This window comes from Pseudophryne corroboree, chromosome 3 (assembly GCF_028390025.1).
Source record: "Pseudophryne corroboree isolate aPseCor3 chromosome 3, aPseCor3.hap2, whole genome shotgun sequence".
NCBI lineage: Eukaryota > Metazoa > Chordata > Amphibia > Anura > Myobatrachidae > Pseudophryne > Pseudophryne corroboree.
Genome location: NC_086446.1, coordinates 100582513 through 100609631, shown reverse-complemented (window position 1 = coordinate 100609631; position 27119 = coordinate 100582513). Strand labels below are relative to the sequence as shown.

Sequence of the window (27119 nt, the reverse complement as noted above, 5' to 3'; positions counted from 1 at the left end):
AGCTTTTGTTAATAATTCACTAGAGTATCCTTTTTCAAGCAATCTATCCATTAGTTCTTTTGACTGTACAGAACAGACTTCAGGGTCTGTACAGTTTCTTTTGACTCTGAGCAATTGACTATACGGAATTCCATCGAGCCAATGTTCATGATGTTGGCTAGTGCGCTCAATAAAACTATTGGATTCAGTAGTTTTACGGTATAATTTAGTTTTTAAAAGGTTATTTTCTATATATATACATATATCCAAATAGGTGATCTCTTTAGAACTAACCATGGTGGATAGTTTGATGTTAAAAGTGTTTATACCAAGGATATCTAAAAAGGAATTCAAACCCTCCAAACTGCCTTCCCACACAAATAAAATATCATCTATGTAACGACGCCATAGCACCAGGTCCGCCCCCAAGACATCTCCAGGCCATACAAAGAGATCTTCCCAAAATTCCTGGCACCAGGTTCGCCCCCAGTTACGCCAATCTCTTCATGGCATTTTGGGAAGATCTTTGTATGGCCTGGAGATGTCTTGGGGGCGGACCTGGTGCTATGGCGTCGTTACATAGATGATATTTTATTTGTGTGGGAAGGCAGTTTGGAGGTTTTGAATTCCTTTTTAGATATCCTTGGTATAAACACTTTTAACATCAAACTATCCACCATGGTTAGTTCTAAAGAGATCACCTATTTGGATATATATATATATATATATATATATATATATATAGATATATATAGATATATATATATATATATATATATATATATATATATATATATATATATATAGAGAGATATAGATATATATATATATATATATATAGAGAGAGAGATATATATATATATATATATATATATATATATATATATATATATATATATATATATATATATAGAAAATAAACCTTTTAAAAACTAAATTATACCGTAAAACTACTGATTCCAATAGTTTTATTGAGCGCACTAGCCAACATCATGAACATTGGCTCGATGGAATTCCATATAGTCAATTGCTCAGAGTCAAAAGAAACTGTACAGACCCTGAAGTCTGTTCTGTACAGTCAAAAGAACTAATGGATAGATTCCTTGAAAAAGGATACTCTAGTGAATTATTAACAAAAGCTCAGGAGAAAGTAGAAGGTACCAACCGAAGTGATTTGATAAGGGGGAAAGAGAAGGAAAATAGGGATTTTTGTTTACTTACCGTAAAATCTCTTTCTCCGAGTCCATCTGGGGGACGCTGCGCCGTTACTTGTGGGTTAGAGGTGTGTGGTAGTGGAGTTTGGCACAGAATCTATCAAAAGCTGACTCCTCCCCCCTCTAACCCCTCCCATCTCCTTCCTGCTCAGCCATATTCAGTTAACGTTTAGCCAAGCCAAAGGAGATAGATCCGAACAAAAAAACAACCAATTAAACCAGACAAAACCATGGGAGGGATCGCAGCGTCCCCCAGATGGACTCAGAGAAAGATTTTACGGTAAGTAAACAAAAATCCCTATTTCTCTGTCCTCCATCTGGGGGACGCTGCGCCGTTACTTGTGGGATTTCCCAAAGCAAGCTAATGAGAGGAGGGAGACGCTGACTGCATAGCAGTCTATAAAATACGACGCCCAACCGAGGCAGTCTCCAAACCAAAAGTATGAAAACGGTAAAACTTTGTGAAAGTATGGACTGACGACCAGGTCGCCGCCCTGCACAGTTGCTCAATAGATGCACCACCGCGAACAGCCCAAGAGGCTCCAACAGCTCTAGTCGAATGAGCCCTAATTGAGTCCGGAACCGAAACATTCGAAGACACGTAAGCCTGTCTGATGGCCGAAGTTACCCAACGGGCCACAGTGTTCTTGGATGCCAGCCAACCTCGTTTGGGAGCATCAATCAAAACCAGTAAGGTATCCGTACGACGAAACGACTCCGTACGATCCAAATAAATACGTAAGGCCCGAACAACATCCAGGAGGGCCAATTTAGAGTTCTCTCCAGGAGAAGACGACGGAGTAAAAGCCGGAAGAACAATGTCCTGATTTAAATGGAATGCTGAAACAACCTTTGGAAGGAAAGAAGGTTTAGTCCGCAGAACCACCCGGTTCTCATGAAACACTAACAAAGGCTGCCTGCAAGAAAGAGCCGCCAACTCAGACACTCGTCTAGCTGAGGTAATAGCCAAAAGAAAAACAACTTTTTGCGTTAGATAACGTAGTTCCACAGATTCCAAAGGTTCAAATGGAGAGTTTTGAAGAGCCATAAGTACTAAGTTTAAATCCCAGGGAGGAACAAAAGGTGGTTGAATTCGAAGTACTCCCTGCAGGAATGTTTGAACCTCTGGAATGATCGCTAGTTTCTTTTGAAAAAGAACAGACAAGGCTGAAACCTGACCCTTCAGGGAAGAAAGCCTCAGGCCTTTGGCAAGACCCTCCTGGAGGAAAGAGAGCAGACGAGGAAGTCTAAATAAATGCGGAGTCAAACCCCGTTTTTCGCACCAAGCAATGTAAATACGCCATACCCTATGGTAAATGCCAGAAGTCACCGGTTTTCTAGCCCGAATCATCGTCTGAACAACCGAACGAGAAAGACCTTTTGCTTTCAAAATGTTGGATTCAAGAACCAAGTCGTCAAAGCCAGCCGATTTAAATCTGGGTGGCGACAAGGTCCTTGAAGAAGAAGATCTGGTCGCAGAGGGAGGCGAAAGGGGTCTCCGACGACCATGCTGCGTAGAAGAGTGTACCACTGTCGGCGCGGCCAATCTGGAGCCACCAGAATCATTGCGAGACCTTCTCGCCGAATGCGTTGAAGTAGACGTGGAAGCAATGGAATTGGCGGGAACACGTAACCCAGCTGAAACTGCCACGGAGCTGTTAGAGCATCGATCAGAAGTGCTTGAGGATCCTGAGTTCTTGATCCGTAATGAGGAAGTTTTTTGTTGAGCCGGGACGCCATCAGGTCTACGTCTGGCATTCCCCAGCGGTCCACTAGAGAGAGAAACACTTCCTGGTGAAGTTCCCATTCTCCCGGATGAATCGTGTGACGACTCAAAAAATCTGCTTCCCAGTTCTCGACTCCTGGAATGTGAATTGCTGAAATCACGGGAATGGCGCACCCTTCCTCAAATTGTGACTGTGAAGCCACCAGTGGAGCGACTGACGAGTCTTTTCCGACAAGCGGATCAACTGCAATTCGAGACGTGGATCCGTCCGAGCCCAACAGCTGAGAATCTGAGCTTGAAGAGGTCGGGCATGAAATCTGGCGTAAGGGACTTGCCCAGTACCTGCATGCATCTGAGGACCGACACTACCGGTAAGTGTAACAGGGTCCGGATTCTGGACTGCAAATCCTGAATCTTGTGCATAGGAAGAAACACCTTCTGGCTGTTGGTGTCGAATAAAAGTCCCAGAAAAACCATTTTCTGTGAAGGGAGTAATGACGATTTTGGAAAGTTGATTATCCACCCGAACGACTGTAGGGTCTCTGTCGTTAGACGCAGGTTCTGAGTGAGAATCTCCGCTGACGGGGCCTTGATCAACAGGTCGTCCAAGTATGGAGTGATGTTGACCCCTTGGCAATGGAGAACTGCGACGACATGACCCATGACCTTTGTAAAAACCCGGGGAGCCGTAGAGAGACCAAAGGGAAGGGCCCGAAACTGAAAATGCCACGGACCGACTGCAAATCTCAGAAGAGATTGATTTCCTACCCAAATCGGGACATGTAAGTAGGCGTCTTTTATGTCTATTGAAGCCAAATATTCCCCTGGCTCCATGGCTGCGATAATTGAGCGAATGGATTCCATCCTGAATTTTTGGGATGAGAGGTACGGGTTGAGAGCTTTTAGATTCAGAATGAGTCGAAACGAACCATCCGGCTTGTCTACGAGAAAAAGACCCGAGTAAAAGCCCCGACCTCTTTGAGGAGATGGAACCGGAAGGATTACTCCATTTTGTAATAAGGTTGTTGTTGCCTGAAGGAGAGCTTGACGTCTGGAGGGATCGTCTGGGAGAGGTGTGACGAGTAGTCGGGTTGGGACTGTCTCTTCGAAGTCCAACATATATCCTCTGGAAATGACCCCAATTACCCACCGATCTGGTTTCGATAGGAGCCACACTTCCCTGAACTGAAGTAAACGAGCCCCAACCTTCATTGATCCCTCCGGAAGACCTGAAGAGTCATGCCTCAGGCTGGTCGGCAGGCTTACTGGCCGGTCTGCGAGTAGCCTGAGATCCTCTACCTCTGAATGATCCCCTTCGTGGAAATCTGGAAAAGGCACGAAAGGATTGGAAGCTACCTCTGCCCTGCATACGAAAGGACCGAAATCTTGTAGGCTTTGGTTTGTGAGGAGCAGATGGAAGAAAAGGGCTCTTTCCTCCAGTAGTATCTGAAATAATCTTCTTTAACTCCGAGCCAAAAAGAAACTCGCCTTCAAAAGGAACTGCCGTCAGGGTCTGCTTTGAGTCCGAATCAGCATTCCAAAACCTAAGCCAAAGAGACCGTCTTGCGGATACTGTCAAGGCAGAAACACGGGACTGTAGCGCCACAGAATCTAACAAGGCCTCACCCACATAAGTAAGAGCCTCCGAAATCTGTTCTGCTAATTGAATGGCTTCCGACGGATCGTCCGCCTGCATCCCAGATACAACCTGTGCAAGCCATTCATCCACGGCTTTAAGCACCCAGGCACCCGCCAGAACTGGACGGAGAGAGACACCTGATAAAGAAAACATAGATTTTAGTAATGCTTCTAGCTTCCTATCGGTAGAGTCTTTTAAAGTCACAGACTGTACCGAAGGAATAACCGTAGCTTTTGCCAAATGTGAAATAGGAGCGTCTACCTTTGGGGCAGTCTCCCAAAATTTTGTATCTTCCTCCGTAAAAGGATATAGAAATTTTTATTTTTTTAGGAGCCTGGAAACGAGAATCCGGTTTTAGCCAGGGTTCTTTTAAAATATCCGCAAAGTGAGAGTAAGAAGGAAAGGCAGTAACCTGTCTCTTCTGTCGTTTGAAGAAGGGAGAAGAAGTCTCGGCCACTGCCGCATCCTGAATATTAAGTGTCTGACGAATGGCTTCCATTAGTAATCTAACACCTGAACTAGTAGATAACTCCTCATCTTCCCAAGCCGAAATTTCGTACCATTCAGGATCTACCTCCCCTTCCTCCAATGGAGATGTCAGAGCATCCAACTCCTCTCCCGGAAACGTTATAGCGGGTAACGGCTGCGGTCGCTTAGTAGCAGCCGAACTGCTGGCAGAATTTACAAACTTATTTAAAGACTGAGTTAAATCAGTAAGACAGACACTTTCCCATATTCTGGGCCCACAGTGGCTCCACCTGAGTCTGAGCCAATTCTGCCTCCGACCTAGACTGACGCAAATCTGAAATTGCATCCACCATGTTCTTGACCCAAGGGGGCATAGACTGATCTGTGGAGCTGCCCTGCTGATCTGCCACTGATGCACCAGAGCACGAAGTACAGAGGGTACCTACGTCAGCACTACCTTAGCCAGCTTTGTGCCACACTGTGAACAGGAAAAATAAACCACTGAGGTCGTTTTTCCCTTTGTAGGTTTGTCCGGTTTACTGGCCATTTCCTACTCTGATTATGTACTATAATGTTCTAGCCCAGTGTTCTAGTAGTTATCTTTAGTGTTCCCACTAAGTCTGACAGCGATCCCCCACTAGAATTAGCCTACCATATACTTGCAGTTTGTATGTGTAAAGACAAAACCTCCTTGTTCCGTGTATGTGACTGTAGCACAGCGTCCCCCCGTCTGCAGGCAGAGAAGATGGCGCCAGTAATCTGTACAGCAGCGCGCGCGGGCAGATCTGGGCGGGAAGACGGCCCTGCACGCCTGACGTAACTGCTGTCTCTATTCACCGGCTAAACCAGAAGTTCGGCTCCCGCACGCCGCTAGACACAGCGGCTGTCGCGGTAGCTCAGTATTGGTCCCAGGGAGTGTTAACACTCTCCCGGACCTGACCACTGTACTCCCCCAATACCCTTCAGTCACTCTCACTGAGGAAACATCACTGAAACGGCGGGCAGCTGGCCAGCGGATGGTCGCGCGCCCGGGGAGGGGCTGGGGAGATCTGCATACATAAAGAAATAATAACAAAGGGGACAGCCCAATACTGTCAGTGCCAGATTTTGGCTGTCCTGTACCTCATTCTGCCGATTTCTTTTCCTAAAGGCCCCAGTGACCAAAGTATGGTGGCCTCCAACAGCAGCCTGGAGTGGGATACTAAACCCACTCCATTTATACCTGTCACCTGTAAACAGGGACTAGGTACTTGAGAATAAGCAAAAAAAAAAAAAAAAAAAAATCTAAGGAGAAATAAAAACTGTGTCTGTACTCCACAGGCACAAAACTAAAACTGAATATGGCTGAGCAGGAAGGAGATGGGAGGGGTTAGAGGGGGGAGGAGCCAGATTTTGATAGATTCTGTGCCAAACTCCACTACCACACACCTCTAACCCACAAGTAACGGCGCAGCGTCCCCCAGATGGAGGACAGAGAGAACCTAAAGATGACTTCTTAAAATGGTCTTTTATAATGAATTTTAATTCACAACATAAGGAAATTGAATCCACCATAAGAAAACATTGGAAAGTTTTAATTAAAGACCCAACACTAGGTGAATTACTGCCTTCAAAACTTAGATTCATCTATAGACGGTCCAAATCATTGAAAGATCGGCTAGTTCACAGCTCTATTGAAATTATGAAAAGAAGTAGTGTTAGGAGCAAAGGCTTTTTTAGATGTGGGATTTGTGTAATGTGTAAATGCACTAAAGGGTCTAGTAAAATAAAGGATTTTACAGTGAATGGGATTACCTATCCCATCCGTGATTTTATTACTTGCAATTCACGAAATGTCATTTACGCGATAGAGTGTGATTGCGGATTGATCTATGTTGGGAAGACCAGCCACAATCTTAAGACCAGACTCTACGAACATGTCTATAATGTGAAAAAGGGTGCGGAGACTCGCACTGTCTCCAGTCATTTTAAACAAAAACATGCATGTAATCAAAATAATTTTAAAACCTTTTGGGGGATACAAACCATTAACCCCACACCACGTAATAAGGAGATAGATGTGACCCTTTCAAAAACAGAAATGAGGTGGATCTATAAGTTAAAAACCTTGGTTCCTCATGGTCTTAATAGCGACTTTGAGCTGAAATGGTTTTTAGAAGTGTCTTTTATCTTGATTGCCTTTTAATTGTTTTATCTGTTTTTATTTATCCCCATATTGTCAAGACGATTCCTATTACCATTGCAACAAACAAATCTTAAAGTTTTTATGTAGTCACGTATGCACATCTGTTTTATTTACATTTATGCTGGATTTCTATGGTGGAACGCATGCACCGCGATTTGGAACGCATGTTAATGTCCGGATGCGTCACTTCCTGGAATAAAGATATCAGCTGACTTTTCGCTGTGAGACGCACACAGCGGTTTGGTGACTTCCTTCACATCCGGACACGTCACATCCGGTGACGTCATTCCGGAATCGCCAGGTGCATTGAATGAACTTAATTCCACTACTATTTAAGGACGATTTGGTCAGCACAGCTCCCATGCTTCTGAAGAATGACATCTGTCCGAAAGCGCTCAAGCAGGGACACGGTGCAATACGAGGACCTGGAGATTGGAGCTGCGATTTCCAACTGTTGGGGACACCAGAGCTACCGGGGCTTGTGGTGATTATACCTTTTGCAGCAACTTTGTCCATGAGAATTTCCTTGGCACCTATATGTTGTTTTTTGTCGGATGTTTGTGAGTGCATTTTTGTTCATTAAAAATCTTTGTCTTAACGTCTAAGACGGTGTTGCACTATTACTACTACTTTTCTTTTAAGTGACATATGAATAAGGATTCTGCTATGGAGTACAAAGCTGTTTCATCTTAAAGATTGTTGAACCTCGATTCTCTACATGCAATAAGATCTTATATTTATGTGAGTGGATCTAAGCAAATACCCACATTATTGGTTTCCAACAGGGTTACGCTATGCCTCTATTTGTTTGTCTATTTTAGTGATGTTTCATCTATAAAATGAACTACCTGTGGAATTGAATCCTGCTGTATACTGATTGTGGAAGCAATTTTTTTTGAGGGTGTGGAGTAGCGCCACGTGGAGTCACAACTATCTAGTATTGAATTCTGTTTGAATCACGGTGAAAGGTTCTTTTCTGCCTCCAAGGGCTGCTATTAATATTTAAGCGCACGAAGGGGACTGTTCTTTTCTCTTTACAGTGGCAAAGTGGGTTACGTTTCCCCGTGTCTGCATGACTTTCCTTTGGGTGCTCTGCTTTTGTACCACATTCAATAGGCTGGTAGATTATTTGGTTATTGCCAAAGAAATAAACCCTTGTATCAGATTAAAAATGCCAATGGGGCAGGGCCAATGTTTAATACAGCAACACATCATTTTAATATGTGGAAGTCTTTAATACATGGGTAAAACACAGAGAAAATGCTCTCACGTAGGGGGTCACACCGACCCGTTCGCACACAGCGGTTTGTCGCTGCTGTGCGAACGGGTGCGGAATGCGCCCGCAGTGCTCGTGCGCGACATTGCCCGGCGACAGGGGTCGCCGGGTTACGTCGTGTCCTGAGAAGGAAGCGGTCGCAGAGCGGACCGCAAAGAAGATGGACAGGAAGAAGGCGGTTCCTGCATCGCTGAGATCTTTGCACAGGGTAAGTATGTCCAGGGCTGGTCTACTTGTGCTTGAAATTTTGTTAGCTTAGCAGGGCTGCACAAGCGATCGCAGCCCTGCTAAGCTAAAATACACTCCCCCATAGGCGTGGACTAGTTGATCGCAGCAGCAGCAAAAGGTTGCTGGCTGCAATCAACTCGGAATGACCCCCGTAGAACGATGCGTTCTACGATATTACACGTCAGTGTGCTGCCGTCAACACCATACACTCTACTTTGGCAGCTGTGCGCGGCCATAGATACTGTTGTTTCTCCTCCTGAATCTACTATTCAGGGTCAGTGACAGAAATTCATAGCATCACAGTGAAGCAACAGGCAAGCAGGATGCAATCCAGCGTCTTCCTGGACCCCGATTACCTCCTGAACACAAAGGCAGCCATCTGTAGCTGGCTAGCCTGGTGTGATCTGAAACCCTGGGGGATGTATAAGAAGGTACAATTGCGTTTTCTCTGCGGAAGGGAGACAGTGTCAAAAGGACAGTGCTGCCAGTCTTACCGCATATATTACAGGGGAAAAGCGGATACCCTACACTAACTTTCATGGATTATAATCCAATGAGAATTCCACCATCATAAACTGTGTGGTTTGTCACTGGTCCCCCTGCTCATCTCTTATCTGTATGAAAGCCAAGAATGAAAATGGTCACCGCTATAGGTGGCACAGCAGCTGTACAGAGAAATCCGAGGTCATTATCCATTTCCAGCTTTGTTACATTAAATATGTGAGCATGAAGAGCAGATTATGTATCAGGCAGGCTTTATGGCCATGTTAATATCCAGCGTTTCCTACCTCGCAATCTAATGTACTATCATAGTCATCCTCTTCCTCCTCCTCTTTTACTGCACACGGTTTTCCAGTATGAGGACTGGGACATCTCTCTGGTCTATTCATGCTGGTGGCTGTATCTGTAGGACACAAGCAGTGACTGAGCACTGTGTCTATATAGTAGTTATCTACATAAACAGTAATGACTAGCTCATGGACACCTCATTGAACAATTAAACATTATTGGAGTAAACAAGATCTATGGAGCACAGCTAAATCTAACCTTACCTACTGATATTGGCGGCTGATAATTCTCCTTCTTCACTTCATTGTAGAAATCTCTTGGTTCGTCCAAAAATTGCATATCCTGTGTGCAGAGATACAACACCTTGGATTGGGTACGGCATCTCGACGGTCAGTATCCTGGCAGTTTTTACAAGGATACCTAACCCCACACCTTACCCACCCCACTAACCCTACCACTAGTGCCTACTTATGTTCGGGATTCTGGGGGTTGGTGTTCTGGCTGCCGGTATCTTCAATGTCTGGACGTCAAATACATCCCAACACTTTACAGCAGGGGCATTCAACATCTGACACTCCAACTGCTGTGGAACTACAAATTCCAGGATGCTCTAAGTGAGTTTTGCTGTAAGGGGATGTTAAAATTCTGGCAGTGCATGCTGGGATCGGCAGTATGTAAAATACCCCAGCCTTGTAGGAACCAGTCACACACAATGACACAGTCATCAACCAGACACCTCTCCTACTGGGATATGGTCATTTGGTCAACAGTTATTAGGTCGACCACTATTGGTCAACATGCATTATGTCGACATAGTCATTAGGCCGACATGAACACGGTAAACATGGAAAAAGGTCGACATGAGTTTTTCTACTTTTAAAAATAGGATTTTAATACCTACTGGTAAATCCTTTTCTCTTAGTCCGTAGAGGATGCTGGGGTCACCATTAGAACCATGGGGTATAGATGGGATCCGCAGGAGACATTGGCACTTTAAGACTTTGAAAGGGTGTGAACAAGCTCCTCCCTCTATGCCCCTCCTCCAGACTCCAGTTATAGGAACTGTGCCCAGGGAGACGGACATTTCGAGGAAAGGATTTATTGTTAAACTAAGGCGAGATTCATACCAGCTCACACCTCAACCATGCCGCACAACATGGAATTCAACAGAACACAGGCCAACGGCATGAACAATTGTAGCAACATGCTGACAATAAACGTAACACAACATATGTGTAACCACAACTAATAACTGCAGATACAGTACGCACTGGGACGGGCGCCCAGCATCCTCTACGGACTAAGAGAAAAGGATTTACCGGTAGGTATTAAAATCCTATTTTCTCATACGTCCTAGAGGATGTTGGGGTCATCATTAGAACCATGGGGTCATACCATAGCTCTAGAATGGATGGGAGAGTGCGGACGACTCTGCAGTACCGATTAACCGAACTTAAGGTCTTCATCGGCCAAGGTGTCAAACTTTTAGAACTTTGCAAAAGTGTTTGACCCCGACCAAGTAGCTGCTCGGCAAAGTTGCAATGCCGAGACCCCCCGGGCAGCCGCCCAGGATGAGCCCACCTTCCTAGTGGAATGGGCCTTCACTGATTCCGGTAATGGCAATCCAGCTGTAGAATGAGCCTGCTGAATCGTGTTACAGATCCAGCGTGCAATGGTCTGCTTGGAAGCAGGACACCCAACCTTGTTGGGAGCATACAGGACAAACAGAGCCTCTGTTTTCCTAATCTGAGCCGTTCTGGCAACATAAATCTTCAAAGCTCTGACTACATCCAGAGATTTTGATTCAGCGAAGGAGTCAGTAGCCACAGGCACCACAATAGGTTGGTTTATGTGGAAAGAGGAAACCACCTTCGGTAGAAATTGTTGGTGTCCTCAATTCAGCTCTATCTTCATGGAAGATCAAATAAGGGCTCTTGTGAGACAAGGCCGCTAACTCAGACACCCGCCTTGCAGATGCCATGGCCAACAGGATGACCACTTTCCAAGTGAGGAATTTCAACTCCACCTTCCGCAAAGGTTCAAACCAATGTGATTGAAGGAACTGCAATACCACATTAAGGTCCCATGGTGCCACTGGAGGCACAAACGGAGGTTGGATGTGCAACACGCCTTTCACGAAAGTCTGAACTTCTGGAAGGGAGGCCAATTGTTTCTGAAAGAAAACCGATAAGGCTGAAATCTGAACCTTAATTGAGCCCAATTTTAGGCCCGCATCCACACCAGCTTGTAGAAAATGGAGAAAACGTCCTAGCTGAAACTCTTCCGTAGGAGCCTTCTTGGATTCACACCAAGAAACATATTTTCTCCAAATACGGTGGTAATGTTTATACGTTACCCCTTTCCTGGCCTGAATAAGTGTGGGAATGACTTCACTGGGAATACCCTTACGGGCTAGGATTTTGGGTTCAACTGCCATGCCGTCAAATGTAGCCGCTGTAAGTCCTGATACACGCACGGCCCCTGTTGTAATAGGTCCTCGCGCAGAGGAGGAGGCCAGGGATCTCCGATGAGTAATTCCTGAAGATCTGGATACCAAGCCCTCCTTGGCCAGTATGGGACAATGAGGATCGCCGGGATCTTTGTTCTTCTTATGATCTTTAGAACTCTTGGAATGAGAGGAAGTGGAGGGAACACATACACCGACTGAAACACCTTCGGTATCACCAGAGCATCCACTGCAATTGCTTGAGGGTCCCTTGACCTGGAACAATATCTCTGAAGCTTCTTGTTGAGACGAGAAGCCATCATGTCTACTTGAGGAACTCCCCAACGACCTGTCACCTCTGCGAAGACTTCTTGGTGGAGGCCCCACTCTCCTGGATTGAGATCGTGTCTGCTGAGGAAGTCTGCTTCACAGTCGTCCACTCCTGGAATGAAGATCGCTGACAGAGCGCTTGTATGCTTTTCCGCCCAGCGGAAAATCCTTGTGGTTTCTGCCATCGCCGCTCTCCTTTTCGTTCCGCCCTGACGGTTTATGTACGCTACTGCTGTTACATTGTCCGACTGGATCAGCACAGGCATAGAAACATAGAATTTGACGGCAGATAAGAACCACTTGGCCCATCTAGTCTGCCCCTTTTTTTTTTTTTTTATCCTTTAGGCAATCTCAACCATTTTTGAACCTTAATTCTTTGTAAGTATATTCATATGCCTATCCCAAGCATGTTTAAATTGCTCTACAGTCTTAGCCCCTACCACCTCTGATGGGAGACTATTCCACTTATCCACTACCCTTTCTGTGAAGTAATTTTTCCTTAAATTTCCCCTGAACCTCCCCCCCTCCAGTCTCAGTGTATGTCCTCGAGTTCTAATATTTCTCTTCCTTAGAAGAATGTTTCCCTCCTGAACTTTGTTAAGACCCTTGATATATTTGAAAGTTTCTATCATGTCCCCCCTTTCCCTTCTCTCCTCCAAACTATACATGTTAAGATCTTTTAGCCTTTCCGGGTACGTTTTGTGATGTAGGCCATGCACCATTTTAGTTGCCCTTCTTTGTACATTCCCTAATGTATTTATATCCTTCTGGAGATATGTTCTCCAGAACTGGACACAGTATTCCAGATGGAGCAGCACCAATGACCTATACAGTGGCATTATCACTTCTTTTTTCCTGCTACTGATTCCTCTCCCTATGCAACCAAGCATCTGACTTGCCTTTCTCATTGCTTTGTTGCATTGCTTTCCTGCCTTCAAGTCACTTGAAATAGTGACTCCTAAATCCCTTACCTCCTCAGTAGTTTTCATTATAGTACCCTTGATACTATATTTAGCATTTGGGTTTTTGAGACCCAAGTGCATGATTTTGCATTTTTTAGCATTAAACTGTAGTTGCCACGTTCTTGACCATTTCTCAAGCCTACCTAGGTCATCAATCATTTGTTTTACCCCTCCCGGTGTGTCTACCCCTGTTGCATATCTTTGTATCATCTGCAAAAAGGCAACAAAGATATTAAAGAGAACTGGACCAAGTAAAGATCCCTGGGGTACTCCACTGCTAACATTTCCCTCCATAGATTGCACTCCATTAACTACAACTGTCTGTTTCCTATCCTGCAACCAGGTTCTTATCCATTTAACTGTTTTACAATCCACCCTCACGCTTTCAAGTTTATTTAGCAGTCTGCGATGTGGGACAGTGTCAAATGCCTTACTAAAGTCTAGATATGCTACATCTACAGCTCCCCCTTGATCTATTATTTTCGTCACAGAATCAAAAAATAAGATTTTAAACCTACCGGTAAATCTTTTTCTCCTAGTCCGTAGAGGATGCTGGGGACTCCGTAAGGACCATGGGGTATAGACGGGCTCTGCAGGAGACATGGGCACTATAAAGAACTTTAGAATGGGTGTGCACTGGCTCCTCCCTCTATGCCCCTCCTCCAGACCTCAGTTAGAGAAACTGTGCCCAGAGGAGATGGACAATACGAGGAAAGGATATTGTTAATCCAAGGGCAAGATTCATACCAGGCCACACCATCCACACCGTATAACCTGGAATATACGCAACCAGTTAACAGTATGAACAAAACAGTATCAGCTAAAGACTGATCTCAACTGTAACATAACCCTTATGTAAGAAACAACTATATACAAGCCTTGCAGATTTTGTCCGCACTGGGACGGGCGCCCAGCATCCTCTACGGACTAGGAGAAAAAGATTTACCGGTAGGTTTAAAATCTTATTTTCTCTTACGTCCTAGAGGATGCTGGGGACTCCGTAAGGACCATGGGGTTTATACCAAAGCTCCAGACCGGGCGGGAGAGCGCGGACGACTCTGCAGCACCGACTGAGCAAACGCAAGGTCCTCATCAGCCAGGGTATCAAACTTATAGAACATTGCAAAGGTGTTTGAACCCGACCAGGTAGCTGCTCGGCAAAGCTGTAAAGCCGAGACGCCTCGGGCAGCCGCCCAAGAAGAGCCCACCTTCCTAGTGGAATGGGCCTTTACCGAATTTGGTAACGGCAATCCTGCCGTAGAATGAGCCTGCTGAATCGTGTTACAGATCCAGCGAGCAATAGTCTGCTTCGAAGCAGGAGCGCCAACTTTGTTGGCTGCATACAGGACAAACAGTGCTTCTGTTTTCCTAACCCGAGCCGTCCTGGCTACATAGATTTTTAAGGCCCTGACTACATCCAGGGACTTGGAATCCTCCAAGTCACCCGTAGCCACAGGCACCACAATAGGTTGGTTCATATGAAATGAAGAAACCACCTTAGGCAAAAATTGAGGACGAGTCCTCAACTCTGCTCTACCAAATAGGGGCTCTTGTAAGACCAGGCCGCCATTTCGGACACCCGCCTTGCAGATGCCAAGGCCAACAACATGACCACCTTCCAAGTGAGAAATTTTAATTCAACCGTTTGAAGAGGTTCAAACCAGTGAGACTTCAGGAACCGTAACACCACGTTAAGGTCCCATGGTGCCACTGGGGGCACAAAAGGAGGCTGGATGTGCAGCACTCCCTTTACAAAAGTCTGGACTTCTGGGAGAGAAGCCAATTCCTTCTGAAATAAAATAGACAGGGCCGAAATCTGTACCTTAATGGAGCCTAATTTTAGGCCCATATCCACTCCTGTCTGTAGAAAGTGGAGAAAACGCCCAGATGGAAATCTTCCGTAGGAGCATTCTTGGCTTCACACCAAGATACATACTTCCTCCAGATACGGTGATAATGTTTCGCCGTCACCTCCTTCCTAGCCTTTATCAGAGCAGGGATGACTTCCTCCGGAATACCTTTCCCCGCTAGGATTCGGTGTTCAACCGCCATGCCGTCAAACGTAACCGCGGTAAGTCTTGGAACACGCAGGGCCCCTGTTGCAACAGGTCCTCCCTGAGAGGAAGAGGCCACGGATCTTCTGTGAGCATCTCCTGAAGATCTGAATACAAGGCCCTTCGAGGCCAATCTGGAACAATGAGTATTGTCTGCACTCTTTTTTGTCTTATGATTCTCAATATTTTTGAAATGAGAGGAAGAGGGGGGAATACATAGACCGACTGAAACACCCATGGTGTCACCAGGGCGTCCACCGCTACTGCCTGAGGGTCCCTTGACCTGGCTCAATACCTCCGAAGCTTCTTGTTGAGGCGGGACGCCATCATGTCTATGTGAGGAATTCCCCAAAGACTTGTTATCTCTGTAAAAACTTCTTGATGAAGTCCCCACTCTCCTGGATGGAGATAGTGTCTGCTGAGGAAGTCTGCTTCCCAGTTGACCACTCCCGGAATGAAGACAGCTGACAGAGCGCTTACGTGATTTTACGCCCAGCGAAGAATCCTGGTGGCTTCCGCCATTGCCACTCTGCTCCTTGTCCCGTCTTGGCGGTTTACATGAGCCACGGCTGTGACGTTGTCTGATTGAATCAGAACCGGTAGGTCGCGAAGAAGATTCTCCGCTTGTCGTAGGCCGTTGTATATGGCCCTCAATTCCAGTACGTTGATGTGTAGACAAGCCTCCTGGCTTGACCATAGCCCCCGAAAATTTCTTCCTTGTGTGACTGCTCCCCATCCTCGGAGGCTCGCGTCCGTGGTCACCAGAACCCAGTCTTGAATGCCGAACCTGCGACCCTCTAGAAGGTGAGCACTTTGCAGCCACCACAGGAGAGACACCCTGGCCCTGGGGGACAGGCTCATCTTCTGATGTATTTGTAGATGGGACCCGGACCACTTGTCCAGGAGGTCCCACTGAAACGTCCTTTCATGAAACCTGCTGAAGGGGATGGCCTCGTAGGCTGCCACCATTTCCCCCAGAACTCGAGTGCATTGATGAACAGACACTCTTTTTGGTTTTAGCAGGTCTCTGACCATGTTCTGGAGGTCCTGGGCTTTTTCCATTGGGAGAAAAACCCTCTTCTGTTCCGTGTCCAGAATCATGCCTAGGAATGATAGTCGAGTCGATGGAATCATTTGTAACTTTGGCAGATTGAGAATCCAACCGTGTTGTTGTAGCACTCTCAGTGAGAGCGACACGCTCTTCTGCAATTGATCTCTCGATCTCGCTTTTATCAGGAGATCGTCCAAGTATGGGATAATTGTGACTCCCTGCCTGCGCAGGAGCACCATCATCTCTGCCATCACCTTGGTGAAAATCCTCGGGGCCGTGGAAAGCCCAAACGGCAACGTCTGAAACTGGAAATGACAGTCTTGTACAGCGAATCTCAGGTACGCCTGATGAGGGGGATATATGGGGACATGAAGGTATGCATCCTTTATGTCGAGTGACACCATAAAATCCCCCCTTCCAGACTGGAGATCACAGCCCGGAGCGATTCCATCTTGAATTTGAACCTTTTCAAGTACAGGTTTAGGGATTTTGGGATTTAAAATGGGTCTGACCGAACCATCCGGCTTCGGGACCATGAACAGGGTTGAATAGTACCCTTTCCCCTGTTGGACTAGGGGAACCTTGACACTCACTTGCTGTTGACACCGCTTTTGAATTGCAGCTAACACTACTTCCCTCTCTGGGGGAGAAGCTGGCAAGGCCGACTTGAAAAATCGGCGAGGGGGCACCTCTTCGAATTCTAGTTTGTAGCCTTGGGATACAATATCCATCGCCCAAGGATCCACGTCTGACAGAACCCAGACCTGGCTGAAGAGTCGAAGATGTGCCCCCACCGGTGCGGACTCCCTCAGTGGAGCCCCAGCGTCATGCGGTGGATTTAGTAGAAGCCGGGGAGGACTTCTGCTCCTGGGAACTAGCCGAAGCAGGTGTTCTCTTCCCTCTACCCTTACCTCTGGCGAGAAAGGATGAGCCCCGACCTCTTCTGCACTTATGCGACCGAAAGGACTGCATCTGATATTGTGGAGTTTTCTTTTGCTGTGGGGAAACAAAACTCAAAAAAGTAGATTTATCCGCGGTAGCTGTGGCAACCAGGTCCGCGAGACCTTCCCCAAATAAAACTTCACCTTTGTATGGTAAAACCTCCATATGCTTGAGTCGGCATCACCCGTCCATTGGCGGGTCCACAGGGCTCGCCTAGCAGAAATCGCCATGGCGTTGGCTCTCGAACCTAGCAGCCCAACGTCTCTTTGAGCGTCTCTCATATATAAGACTGCGTCTTTAATGTGACCTAAGGTCAATAAAATGGTATCCCTGTCTAGGGTATCAATGTCAGCTGACAAGGTATCTGTCCAAGCTGCAACTGCGCTACATACCCATGCCGATGTTATTGCCGGTCTGAGTAAAGCACCCATATGTGTATAAATAGATTTTAAGGTAGTTTCCTGTCTGCAATCAGCAGGATCCTTGAGGGCTGCCGTGTCGGGAGACGGTAGCGCCACCTTCTTGGACAGGCGCGTTAAAGCCTTGTCCACCCTGGGTGAGGATTCCCAGCATACCCTGCCCTGTGCAGGGAAAGGATACGCCATAAGAATCCTCTTGTGAATCTGCAGTTTTTTGTCTGGAGTTTCCCAAGCTTTTTCAAATAACTCGTTCAGCTCATGAGATGGGGGAAAGGTTACCTCAGGTTTCTTTTCCTTATACATGCGCTCCCTCGTGTCAGGGACAGAGGGGTCATCTGTGATATGCAAAACATCTTTTATTGCAATAATCATATAATGAATACTTTTGGCCACCCTTGGGTGTAACCTCGCATCATCGTAGTCGACACTGGAGTCAGAATCCGTGTCGGTATCAGTGTCTGCTATTTGGGATAGGGGACGCTTTTGAGACCCTGAAGGGCCCTGTGACACAGTCGAAGCCATGGATTGACTCCCTGCTTTTTCCCTGGACTCTGCTTGTTCATTCCCTTATGTAATAAGGTCACATTTGCATTTAAAACATTCCACATGTCCAAACAATCATGAGTCGGCGTTGCCGACGGAGACACCACAATCATCTGCTCCACCTCCTCCTTAGAGGAGCCTTCCGCTTCAGACATGCCGACACACTCGTACCGACACCCCCACACACACAGGGATATAGTTATAAGGAGACAGTTCCCCAATAAGGCCCTTTGGAGACAGAGAGAGAGAAAAAGTATGCCAGCACACACCCAGCGCCAACTGACACTAGAAACAATTTCCCATATAATATAGCGCTTTTTTATATAATTAACTGTGTAATACACTCACTGCGCCTTACAAGTGCCCCCCCCCCTCTTTTCAGCCCTGTGTCACCGTGTTCAGCAGGGGAGAGTCCGGGGAGCCAGCTTCTCTGCAGTGCTCTGTGGAGAAAATGGCGCTGGTTAGTGCCGAGGGACCAAGCTCCGCCCCCTCAAATGTATAAAACTGGCGGGGGATTTTTATAATTACTGCCTCCGCAGCCTATATACATATAAATGCCAGAGTTAGAGGTTTCTATTGCTGCCCCGCATCCATCCGTGCCTGCTACTGTGTGTTGTAGCAATGGCGCGCAGCGGCTTACCTCAGGGAAGATCTGAAGTCTTCTGCCGCCTTAGAAGTCTTCTTTCTTCTTATACTCACACGGCTTCTATCTTCCGGCTCTGTGAGGAGGATGGCGGCGCGGCTCTGGGACGAAAGGCGAGGGGAGACCTGCGTTCCGACTCCCTCTGGAGCTAATGGTGTCCAGTAGCCTAAGAAGCAGAGCCTATCACTTAAGTAGGCCTGCTTCTCTCTCCTCAGTCCCACGATGCAGGGAGCCTGTTGCCAGCAGTGCTCCCTGAAAATAAAAAACCTAACAAAAATTATTTTTCAGAGAAACTCAGGAGAGCTCCCCTGTAATGCACCCAGTCTCCTCTGGGCACAGGATCTAACCGAGGTCTGTAGGAGGGGCATAGAGGGAGGAGCCAGTGCACACCCATTCTAAAGTTCTTTATAGTGCCCATGTCTCCTGCGGAGCCCGTCTATACCCCATGGTCCTTACGGAGTCCCCAGCATCCTCTAGGACGTAAGAGAAAAGTCAATAAGATTTGTTTGGCATGATCTCCCACCAGTAAATCCATGCTGTTTTGGATCCTGTAAGTGGTTTGATTTAAGATATTCCACAACTCTTTATTTTAATAGTTTTTCCATTACTTTCCCTACTACTGATGTAAGGCTTACTGGTCTGTAGTTACTTGCTTCCACTTTTGTGCAGTGGAACTACATTTGCTCTTTTCCAGTCCTCTGGAATAGCACCTGTATTTAGTGACTGGTTAAATAATTCTGTTAAAGGTGTAACCAGCACATCTTTTAGCTCTTTGAGTATCCTTGGGTGTATCCCATCTGGTCCCATTGATTTATCCACTTTTAGTTGTGAAAGTTCTGTTAGGACCTTCTCCTCTGTAAATGTACTTTCATCTACCTTATTTTTATGAATGTCCTTGCAACTTAACTGTGGCCCCATCCCTTCTTCTGTAGTAAATACTGAGCAAAAATAATTATTTAGGTGATCTGCTATTGTCTTGTCACCCTCCACCAAATGCTCACTCTCTGTCTTAAGTCTTATTATTCCTCCATTTGATTTTCTCCTTTCACTTATATACTTAAAAAAAAGTTTTGCCCCCTTTATCTACTGACTGGGCCATTTACTCCTCAGCTTCTGCCTTTGCACGTCTGATCACTTTCTTAGCATCCTTCCGTCTGTCAAAATACACCTCTTTGTCATTATTATTTTGAGTCTGTTTGTATTTCCTAAAAGCCATCTTTTTTCTTTCACACTAGTGGATACTTCTTTTGTGAACCACACTGGCTTCCTTTTCCTGGTGCTTTTCCTAACCCTTTTGATACAAAGATCAGTTGCACTTAGTATTGCACTTTTCAGTTTTTCCCACCTCTCCTGCACTCCTTCCAAGTTACACCAGTCCGCCAATGAATCACTTAAACATCTCCCCATTTTTGCAAAGTCAGCATTTCTAAAATCCAACACCTTTGTTTGTGTGTGACAGGAGTTGGATCCTGTCTTTATACTAAACCATACTGCTTGATGATCACTGGATCCCAGGTGCTCACCCACATATACTGTATGTTGGATATCCTATCACCATTTGTAAGAATTAAATCTAATATTGAATCTTTGCGAGTGGGCCCAGTCACCAATTGCTTGAGAGATGCTCCCTGTAAGGAATGTAGAAATTTGCCACTTGTAGCTGAACTTGCAAAAGACCCCTCCCAATTTACATCAGGTAAATTAAAGTCTCCCATGATTAGGACTTCTCCCTTTAAAGCCATTTTAGTGATGTCAAACAATAGGTTCCTGTCCAAATCCTGCCCCTGGCCTGGTGGTCTATAGATCACTCCAATGCGAATAACATCCTTCTCCCCGGTTTATATGGTAACCCAAAGGGCCTCAGTTTTGTCTTCAATATTTTTTATTAAAGTAGCATTTATGTTTTTTTTCCATATACATTGCTACCCTTCCTCCTATTCTTTCTATCCTTCCTAAATAAATTGTATCCTGGTATAGCTATGTCCCAGTCATGATTTTCATTGCACCATGTTAATTGCCACAAAATCCAGGTTATCCCTGGTCATTATCGCAATTAGCTCTGGAATTTTGTCTCTTAAGCTCCTAGCATTTGCACACATATCTTTAAGAATTTTGTCTGTGCATTTGTTATTAGTAGCCATGTCCAGACTGAACATAATAAATGACAAGTTTAAAGTTGAAATTACCTGTTTGGGGATGTTGCTCAGTGTTTGATATTTATTTTTATTTTTTTTACTAATCAGGAATCACACTGTGTCCTTTACACCATGACTACACCTCCCTAAATGTAAAGATATAGTACACCTGACCACAATGACCAAATGATCAAAGGAGGTAAACACCAGAGAGCATGCAATAATAAACTATGTTTCACTGTGCAACTTCCCCACACATGCAATGCCAATTACAAGCCAATCATTACATCAAAAAACATACATGAGTTTGCATAAGAGAGCTGTAGTGAGCAGTTTGGGGATGTCTTTTCATAGTGTAAAAATAAGATTTTAAACCTACCGGTAAATCTTTTTCTCCTAGTCCGTAGAGGATGCTGGGGACTCCATAAGGACCATGGGGTATAGACGGGCTCCGCAGGAGACATGGGCACTCTAAGACCTTTTAATGGGCGTGAGCTGGCTCCTCCCTCTATGCCCCTCCTCCAGACCTTAGTTATAGAACTGTGCCCAGAGGAGACGGACATTTCGAGGAAAAGGATTTTGTTAATTAAGGGTGAGATACATACCAGCCCACACCACAAACACACCGTACAACATGGTATATAACTAAACCAGTAAACAGCATGAACAACAGAAATCAGCAACAGTCTGATCTCAAACGTACACAACTCTCGTGTAACTACAGCAGTAACTATGTACAAGTACTGCAGATTTATTCTGCACTGGGACGGGCGCCCAGCATCCTCTACGGCAGTGATTTTCAACCTTTTTCAATTCATGGCACACCGCACAAGATCTGAAAATTGCCAAGGCACACCATCAGTACCCCAAGGAAAAACAACACACACGGGGAAATAAAACAAACATATATTGGTCCCCAAGGGGGAAAAAAAAAATAAGAATTTACTCACCGGTAATTCTATTTCTCGTAGTCCGTAGTGGATGCTGGGAACTCCGAAAGGACCATGGGGAATAGCGGGCTCCGAAGGAGGCTGGGCACTCTAGAAAGATTTATATCTACCTGGTGTGCACTGGCTCCTCCCACTATGACCCTCCTCCAAGCCTCAGTTAGGACACTGTGCCCGGACGAGCGTACACAATAAGGAAGGATTTTGAATCCCGGGTAAGACTCATACCAGCCACACCAATCACACCGTATAACTCGTGATATTATACCCAGTTAACAGTATGAAACAACTGAGCCTCTCAACAGATGGCTCAACAATAACCTGATTTAGTTAACAATAACTATGTACAAGTATTGCAGATAAACCGCACTTGGGATGGGCGCCCAGCATCCACTACGGACTACGAGAAATAGAATTACCGGTGAGTAAATTCTTATTTTCTCTGACGTCCTAGTGGATGCTGGGAACTCCGAAAGGACCATGGGGATTATACCAAAGCTCCCAAACGGGCGGGAGAGTGCGGATGACTCTGCAGCACCGAATGAGAGAACTCCAGGTCCTACTTAGCCAGGGTATCAAATTTGTAGAATTTTGCAAACGTGTTTGCCCCTGACCAAGTAGCTGCTCGGCAAAGTTGTAAAGCCGAGACCCCTCGGGCAGCCGCCCAAGATGAGCCCACCTTCCTTGTGGAATGGGCATTGACAGATTTTGGCTGTGGCAGGCCTGCCACAGAATGTGCAAGCTGAATTGTACTACAAATCCAACGAGCAATAGTCTGCTTAGAAGCAGGAGCACCCAGCTTGTTGGGTGCATATAAAATAAACAGCGAGTCAGATTTTCTGACTCCAGCTGTCCTGGAAACATATTTTCAGGGCCCTGACAACGTCTAGCAACTTGGAGTCCTCCAAGTCCTTAGTAGCCGCAGGCACCACAATAGGCTGGTTCAGGTGAAACGCTGACACCACCTTAGGGAGAAACTGGGGACGAGTCCTCAATTCTGCCCTATCCGTATGGAAAATTAGATAAGGGCTTTTACATGATAAAGCCGCCAATTCTGATACTCGCCGGGCCGAAGCCAAGGCCAATAACATGACCACTTTCCACGTGAGATATTTCAGATCCACGGTCTTTAGTGGCTCAAACCAATGTGATTTTAAGAAACTCAACACCACGTTGAGATCCCAAGGTGCCACAGGAGGCACAAATGGGGGCTGAATATGCAGCACTCCTTTTACAAATGTCTGAACTTCAGGTACTGAAGCTAGTTCTTTCTGAAAGAAAATCGACAGAGCCGAGATCTGTACCTTAATGGAACCTAATTTTAGGCCCATATTCACTCCTGCTTGCAGGAAATGCAGAAATCGACCTAGTTGAAATTCCTCTGTTGGGGCCCTTTTGGCCTCACACCATGCAACATATTTCCGCCATATGCGGTGATAATGATTTGCTGTAACCTCTTTCCTGGCTTTAATAAGCGTAGGAATGACTTCTTCCGGAATGCCCTTTTCCTTTAGGATCCGGCGTTCAACCGCCATGCCGTCAAACGCAGCCGCAGTAAGTCTTGGAACAGACAGGGCCCTTGCTGTAGCAGGTCTTGTCTGAGCGGCAGAGGCCACGGGTCCTCTGAGATCATCTCTTGAAGTTCCGGGTACCACGCTCGTCTTGGCCAATCCGGAACCACGAGAATTGTGTTTACTCCTCGCCTTCTTATTATTCTCAATACCTTTGGTATGAGAGGCAGAGGAGGGAACACATAAACTGACTGATACACCCACGGTGTCACTAGAGCGTCCACAGCTATTGCCTGAGGGTCTCCTGACCTGGCGCAATACCTCTCTAGTTTTTTGTTTAGGCGGGACGCCATCATGTCCACCTGTGGACAATCCCACTGATTTACAATCATTTGAAAGACTTCTGGATGAAGTCCCCACTCTCCCGGGTGGAGGTCGTGCCTGCTGAGAAAGTCTGCTTCCCAGTTGTCCACTCCCGGAATGAACACTGCTGACAGTGCTAGTAGATGATTTTCCGCCCATCGGAGAATTCTTGTGGCTTCTGCCATTGCCATCCTGCTTCTTGTGCCGCCCTGTCGATTCACATGGGCGACTGCCGTGATGTTGTCTGACTGGATCAGCACCGGCTGGTGTAGGAGCAGGGATTTTGCTTGACTTAGGGCGTTGTAAATGGCCCTTAGTTCCAGAATATTTATGTGAAGGGAAGTCTCCTGACTTGACCATAGTCCTTGGAAGTTTCTTCCCCGTGTGACTGCCCCCCAGCCTCGAAGGCTGGCATCCGTGGTCACCAGGACCCAGTCCTGTATGCCGAATCTGCGGCCCTCCAGAAGATGAGCACTCTGCAGCCACCACAGAAGAGACACCCTGGTTCTTGGAGACAGGGTTATCAAGCGATGCATCTGAAGATGCGATCCGGACCACTTGTCCAACAGGTCCCACTGAAAAATTCTGGCATGGAACCTGCCGAGTGGAATTGCTTCGTAAGAAGCCACAATTTTTCCCAGGACCAGCGTGCAGTGATGCACCGATACCTGTTTTGGTCTCAGAAGGTCTCTGACTAGCGAAGACAACTCCCTGGCTTTCTCCTCCGGGAGAAACACTTTTTTCTGGACTGTGTCCAGAATCATCCCCAGGAACATTAGACGTGTCGTCGGAACCAGCTGTGACTTTGGGATATTCAGAATCCAGCCGTGCTGGTGCAGCACTTCCTGAGATAGTGCTACTCCCACCAACAACTGTTCCTTGGACCGTGCCTTTATTAGGAGATCGTCCAAGTACGGGATAATTAAAACTCCCTTTTTCCGAAGGAGTATCATCATTTCCGCCATAACCTTGGTAAATACCCTCGGTGCCGTGGACAGTCCAAACGGCAGCGTCTGGAATTGGTAATGGCAATCCTGTACCACAAATCTGAGGTACTCCTGGTGAGGATGATAAACGGGGACATGCAGGTAAGCATCCTTGATGTCCAGGGATACCATGTAATCCCCCTCGTCCAGGCTTGCAATAACCGCCCTGAGCGATTCCATCTTGAACTTGAATTTTTTTATGTATGTGTTCAAGGATTTTAAATTTAAAATGGGTCTTACCGAACCGTCCGGTTTCGGCACCACAAATAGTGTGGAATAGTAACCCCGGCCTTGTTGAAGTAGGGGTACCTCGATTATCACCTGCTGGGAATACAGCTTGTGAATTGCCGCTAGCACCGCCTCCCTGTCTGAGAGAGCAATCGGCAAGGCAGATTTTAGGAACCGGTGGGGTGGAGCCGCCTCGAATTCCAGTTTGTACCCCTGAGATACAATTTGAAGGATCCAGGGATCCACCTGTGAGCAAGCCCACTGATCGCTGAAATTCTTGAGGCGGGCCCCCACCGTACCTGGCTCCGCCCGTGGAGCCCCACCGTCATGCGGCGGACTTGGAAGAAGAAGCGGGGGAGGACTTTTGCTCCTGGGAACCTTTTTCCCCTACCTCTGCCTCTAGACAGAAAAGACTCTCCTTTTCCACGCTTGTTTTTCTGGGTCCGAAAGGACTGAACCTGATAAAATGGCGCCTTCTTAGGCTGTGAGGGGACATGGAGTAAAAATGCTGACTTCCCAGACGTTGCTGTGGAAACTAGGTCCGAGAGACCATCCCCAAATAATTCCTCCCCTTTATAAGGCAAAACTTCCATGTGCCTTTTGGAATCTGCATCTCCAGTCCACTGGCGAGTCCATAAACCTCTCCTAGCCGAAATGGACAATGCACTTACTTTAGATGCCAGCCGGCATATCTCCCTCTGTGCATCTCTCATATATAAGACTGAGTCTTTGATATGGTCTATGGTTAGCAGAATCGTGTCTCTGTCTAGTGTGTCAATATTTTCTGACAGTTTATCTGACCACGCAGCGGCAGCACTGCACATCCATGCTGACGCAATAGCTGGTCTAAGTATAATGCCTGAGTGTGTGTATACAGACTTCAGGATTGCCTCCTGCCTTCTATCAGCAGGTTCCTTAAGGGCGGCCGTATCCTGAGACGGTAGTGCCACCTTTTTAGACAAACGTGTGAGCGCTTTATCCACCCTAGGGGGTGTTTCCCAACGTGACCTATTCTCTGGCGGGAAAGGGAACGCCATTAGTATCTTTTTAGGAATTACCAATTTTTTATCAGGGGAAAGCCACGCTTCTTCACACACTTCATTTAATTCCTCTGATGGGGGAAAAACTACGGGTAGTTTTTTCTCCCCAAACATAATACCCTTTTTAGTGGTACCTGGATGTAAATCAGAAATGTTTAACACCTCTTTCATTGCCTCAATCATACAGTGAATGGCCTTAGTGGGCATCAGATTAGACTCATCGTCGTCGACACTGGTGTCAGTATCAGTGTCGACATCTGTCTGAGGACCTTTGAGACACCTGAACAGGCACGAGCTGAGAACTCGGCTGTCCCACATTAGGCATGTCGTCAAATTTTTTATGTAAGGAGTCTATACGTGCACTCATTTCTTTCCATAAGCTCATCCACTCGGGTGTCTGCCCCGCAGGGGGCGACATCCCTTGCAAAGGCATCTGCTCCGCCTCCACATCATTATCCTCATCAAACATGTCGACACAGCCGTACCGACACAGCGCAGACACACAGGGAATGCTCTAAACGAGGACAGGACCCACAAAAGCCCTTTGGGGGGACAGAGTGAGAGTATGCCAGCACACACACCAGAGCGCTATATAATGCAGGGACTAACTGAGTTATGTCCCCTATAGCTGCTTTTATGTATAATATATATATTGCGCCAAAATTTAGTGCCCCCCCTCTCTTTTTTACCCTTACTGTGGTTGCAGACTGCAGGGGAGAGTCAGGGAGCTTCCTTCCAGCGGAGCTGTGAGGGAAAAATGGCGCCAGTGTGCTGAAAGGAGATAGCTCCGCCCCTTTTCCGCGGACTATTCTCCCGCTTTTTTATGGAATCTGGCAGGGGTATTTACCACATATATAGCCTCTGGGGCTATATATTGAGGTATTTTTGCCAGCCAAGGTGTTTTTATTGCTGCCTCAGGGCGCCCCCCCCCAGCGCCCTGCACCCTCAGTGACCGGAGTGTGAAGTGTGTGAGAGGAGCAATGGCGCACAGCTGCAGTGCTGTGCGCTACCTTGG

The 27119-nt window shown here is 46.4% G+C and overlaps 1 protein-coding gene across 4 annotated transcripts in view; it reads right to left on the bottom strand.

Annotated features, from left to right (window-relative positions):
- LOC135054878 (gastrula zinc finger protein XlCGF57.1-like) overlaps positions 1 to 27119 on the bottom strand; it is an 84050-nt gene that overhangs the window by 30581 nt on the left and 26350 nt on the right. For 3 of the 4 annotated variants that reach the window (XM_063958302.1, XM_063958304.1, XM_063958301.1), the window contains 2 exons: positions 9768 to 9846; positions 9504 to 9619 (listed from right to left, as the gene is read on the bottom strand). In XM_063958302.1, coding sequence (XP_063814372.1) covers positions 9504 to 9619; positions 9768 to 9846 — 195 coding nt within the window. The remainder of the gene's footprint in view (positions 1 to 9503; positions 9620 to 9767; positions 9847 to 27119) is intronic. The other variant, XM_063958305.1, reaches the window with a different exon arrangement.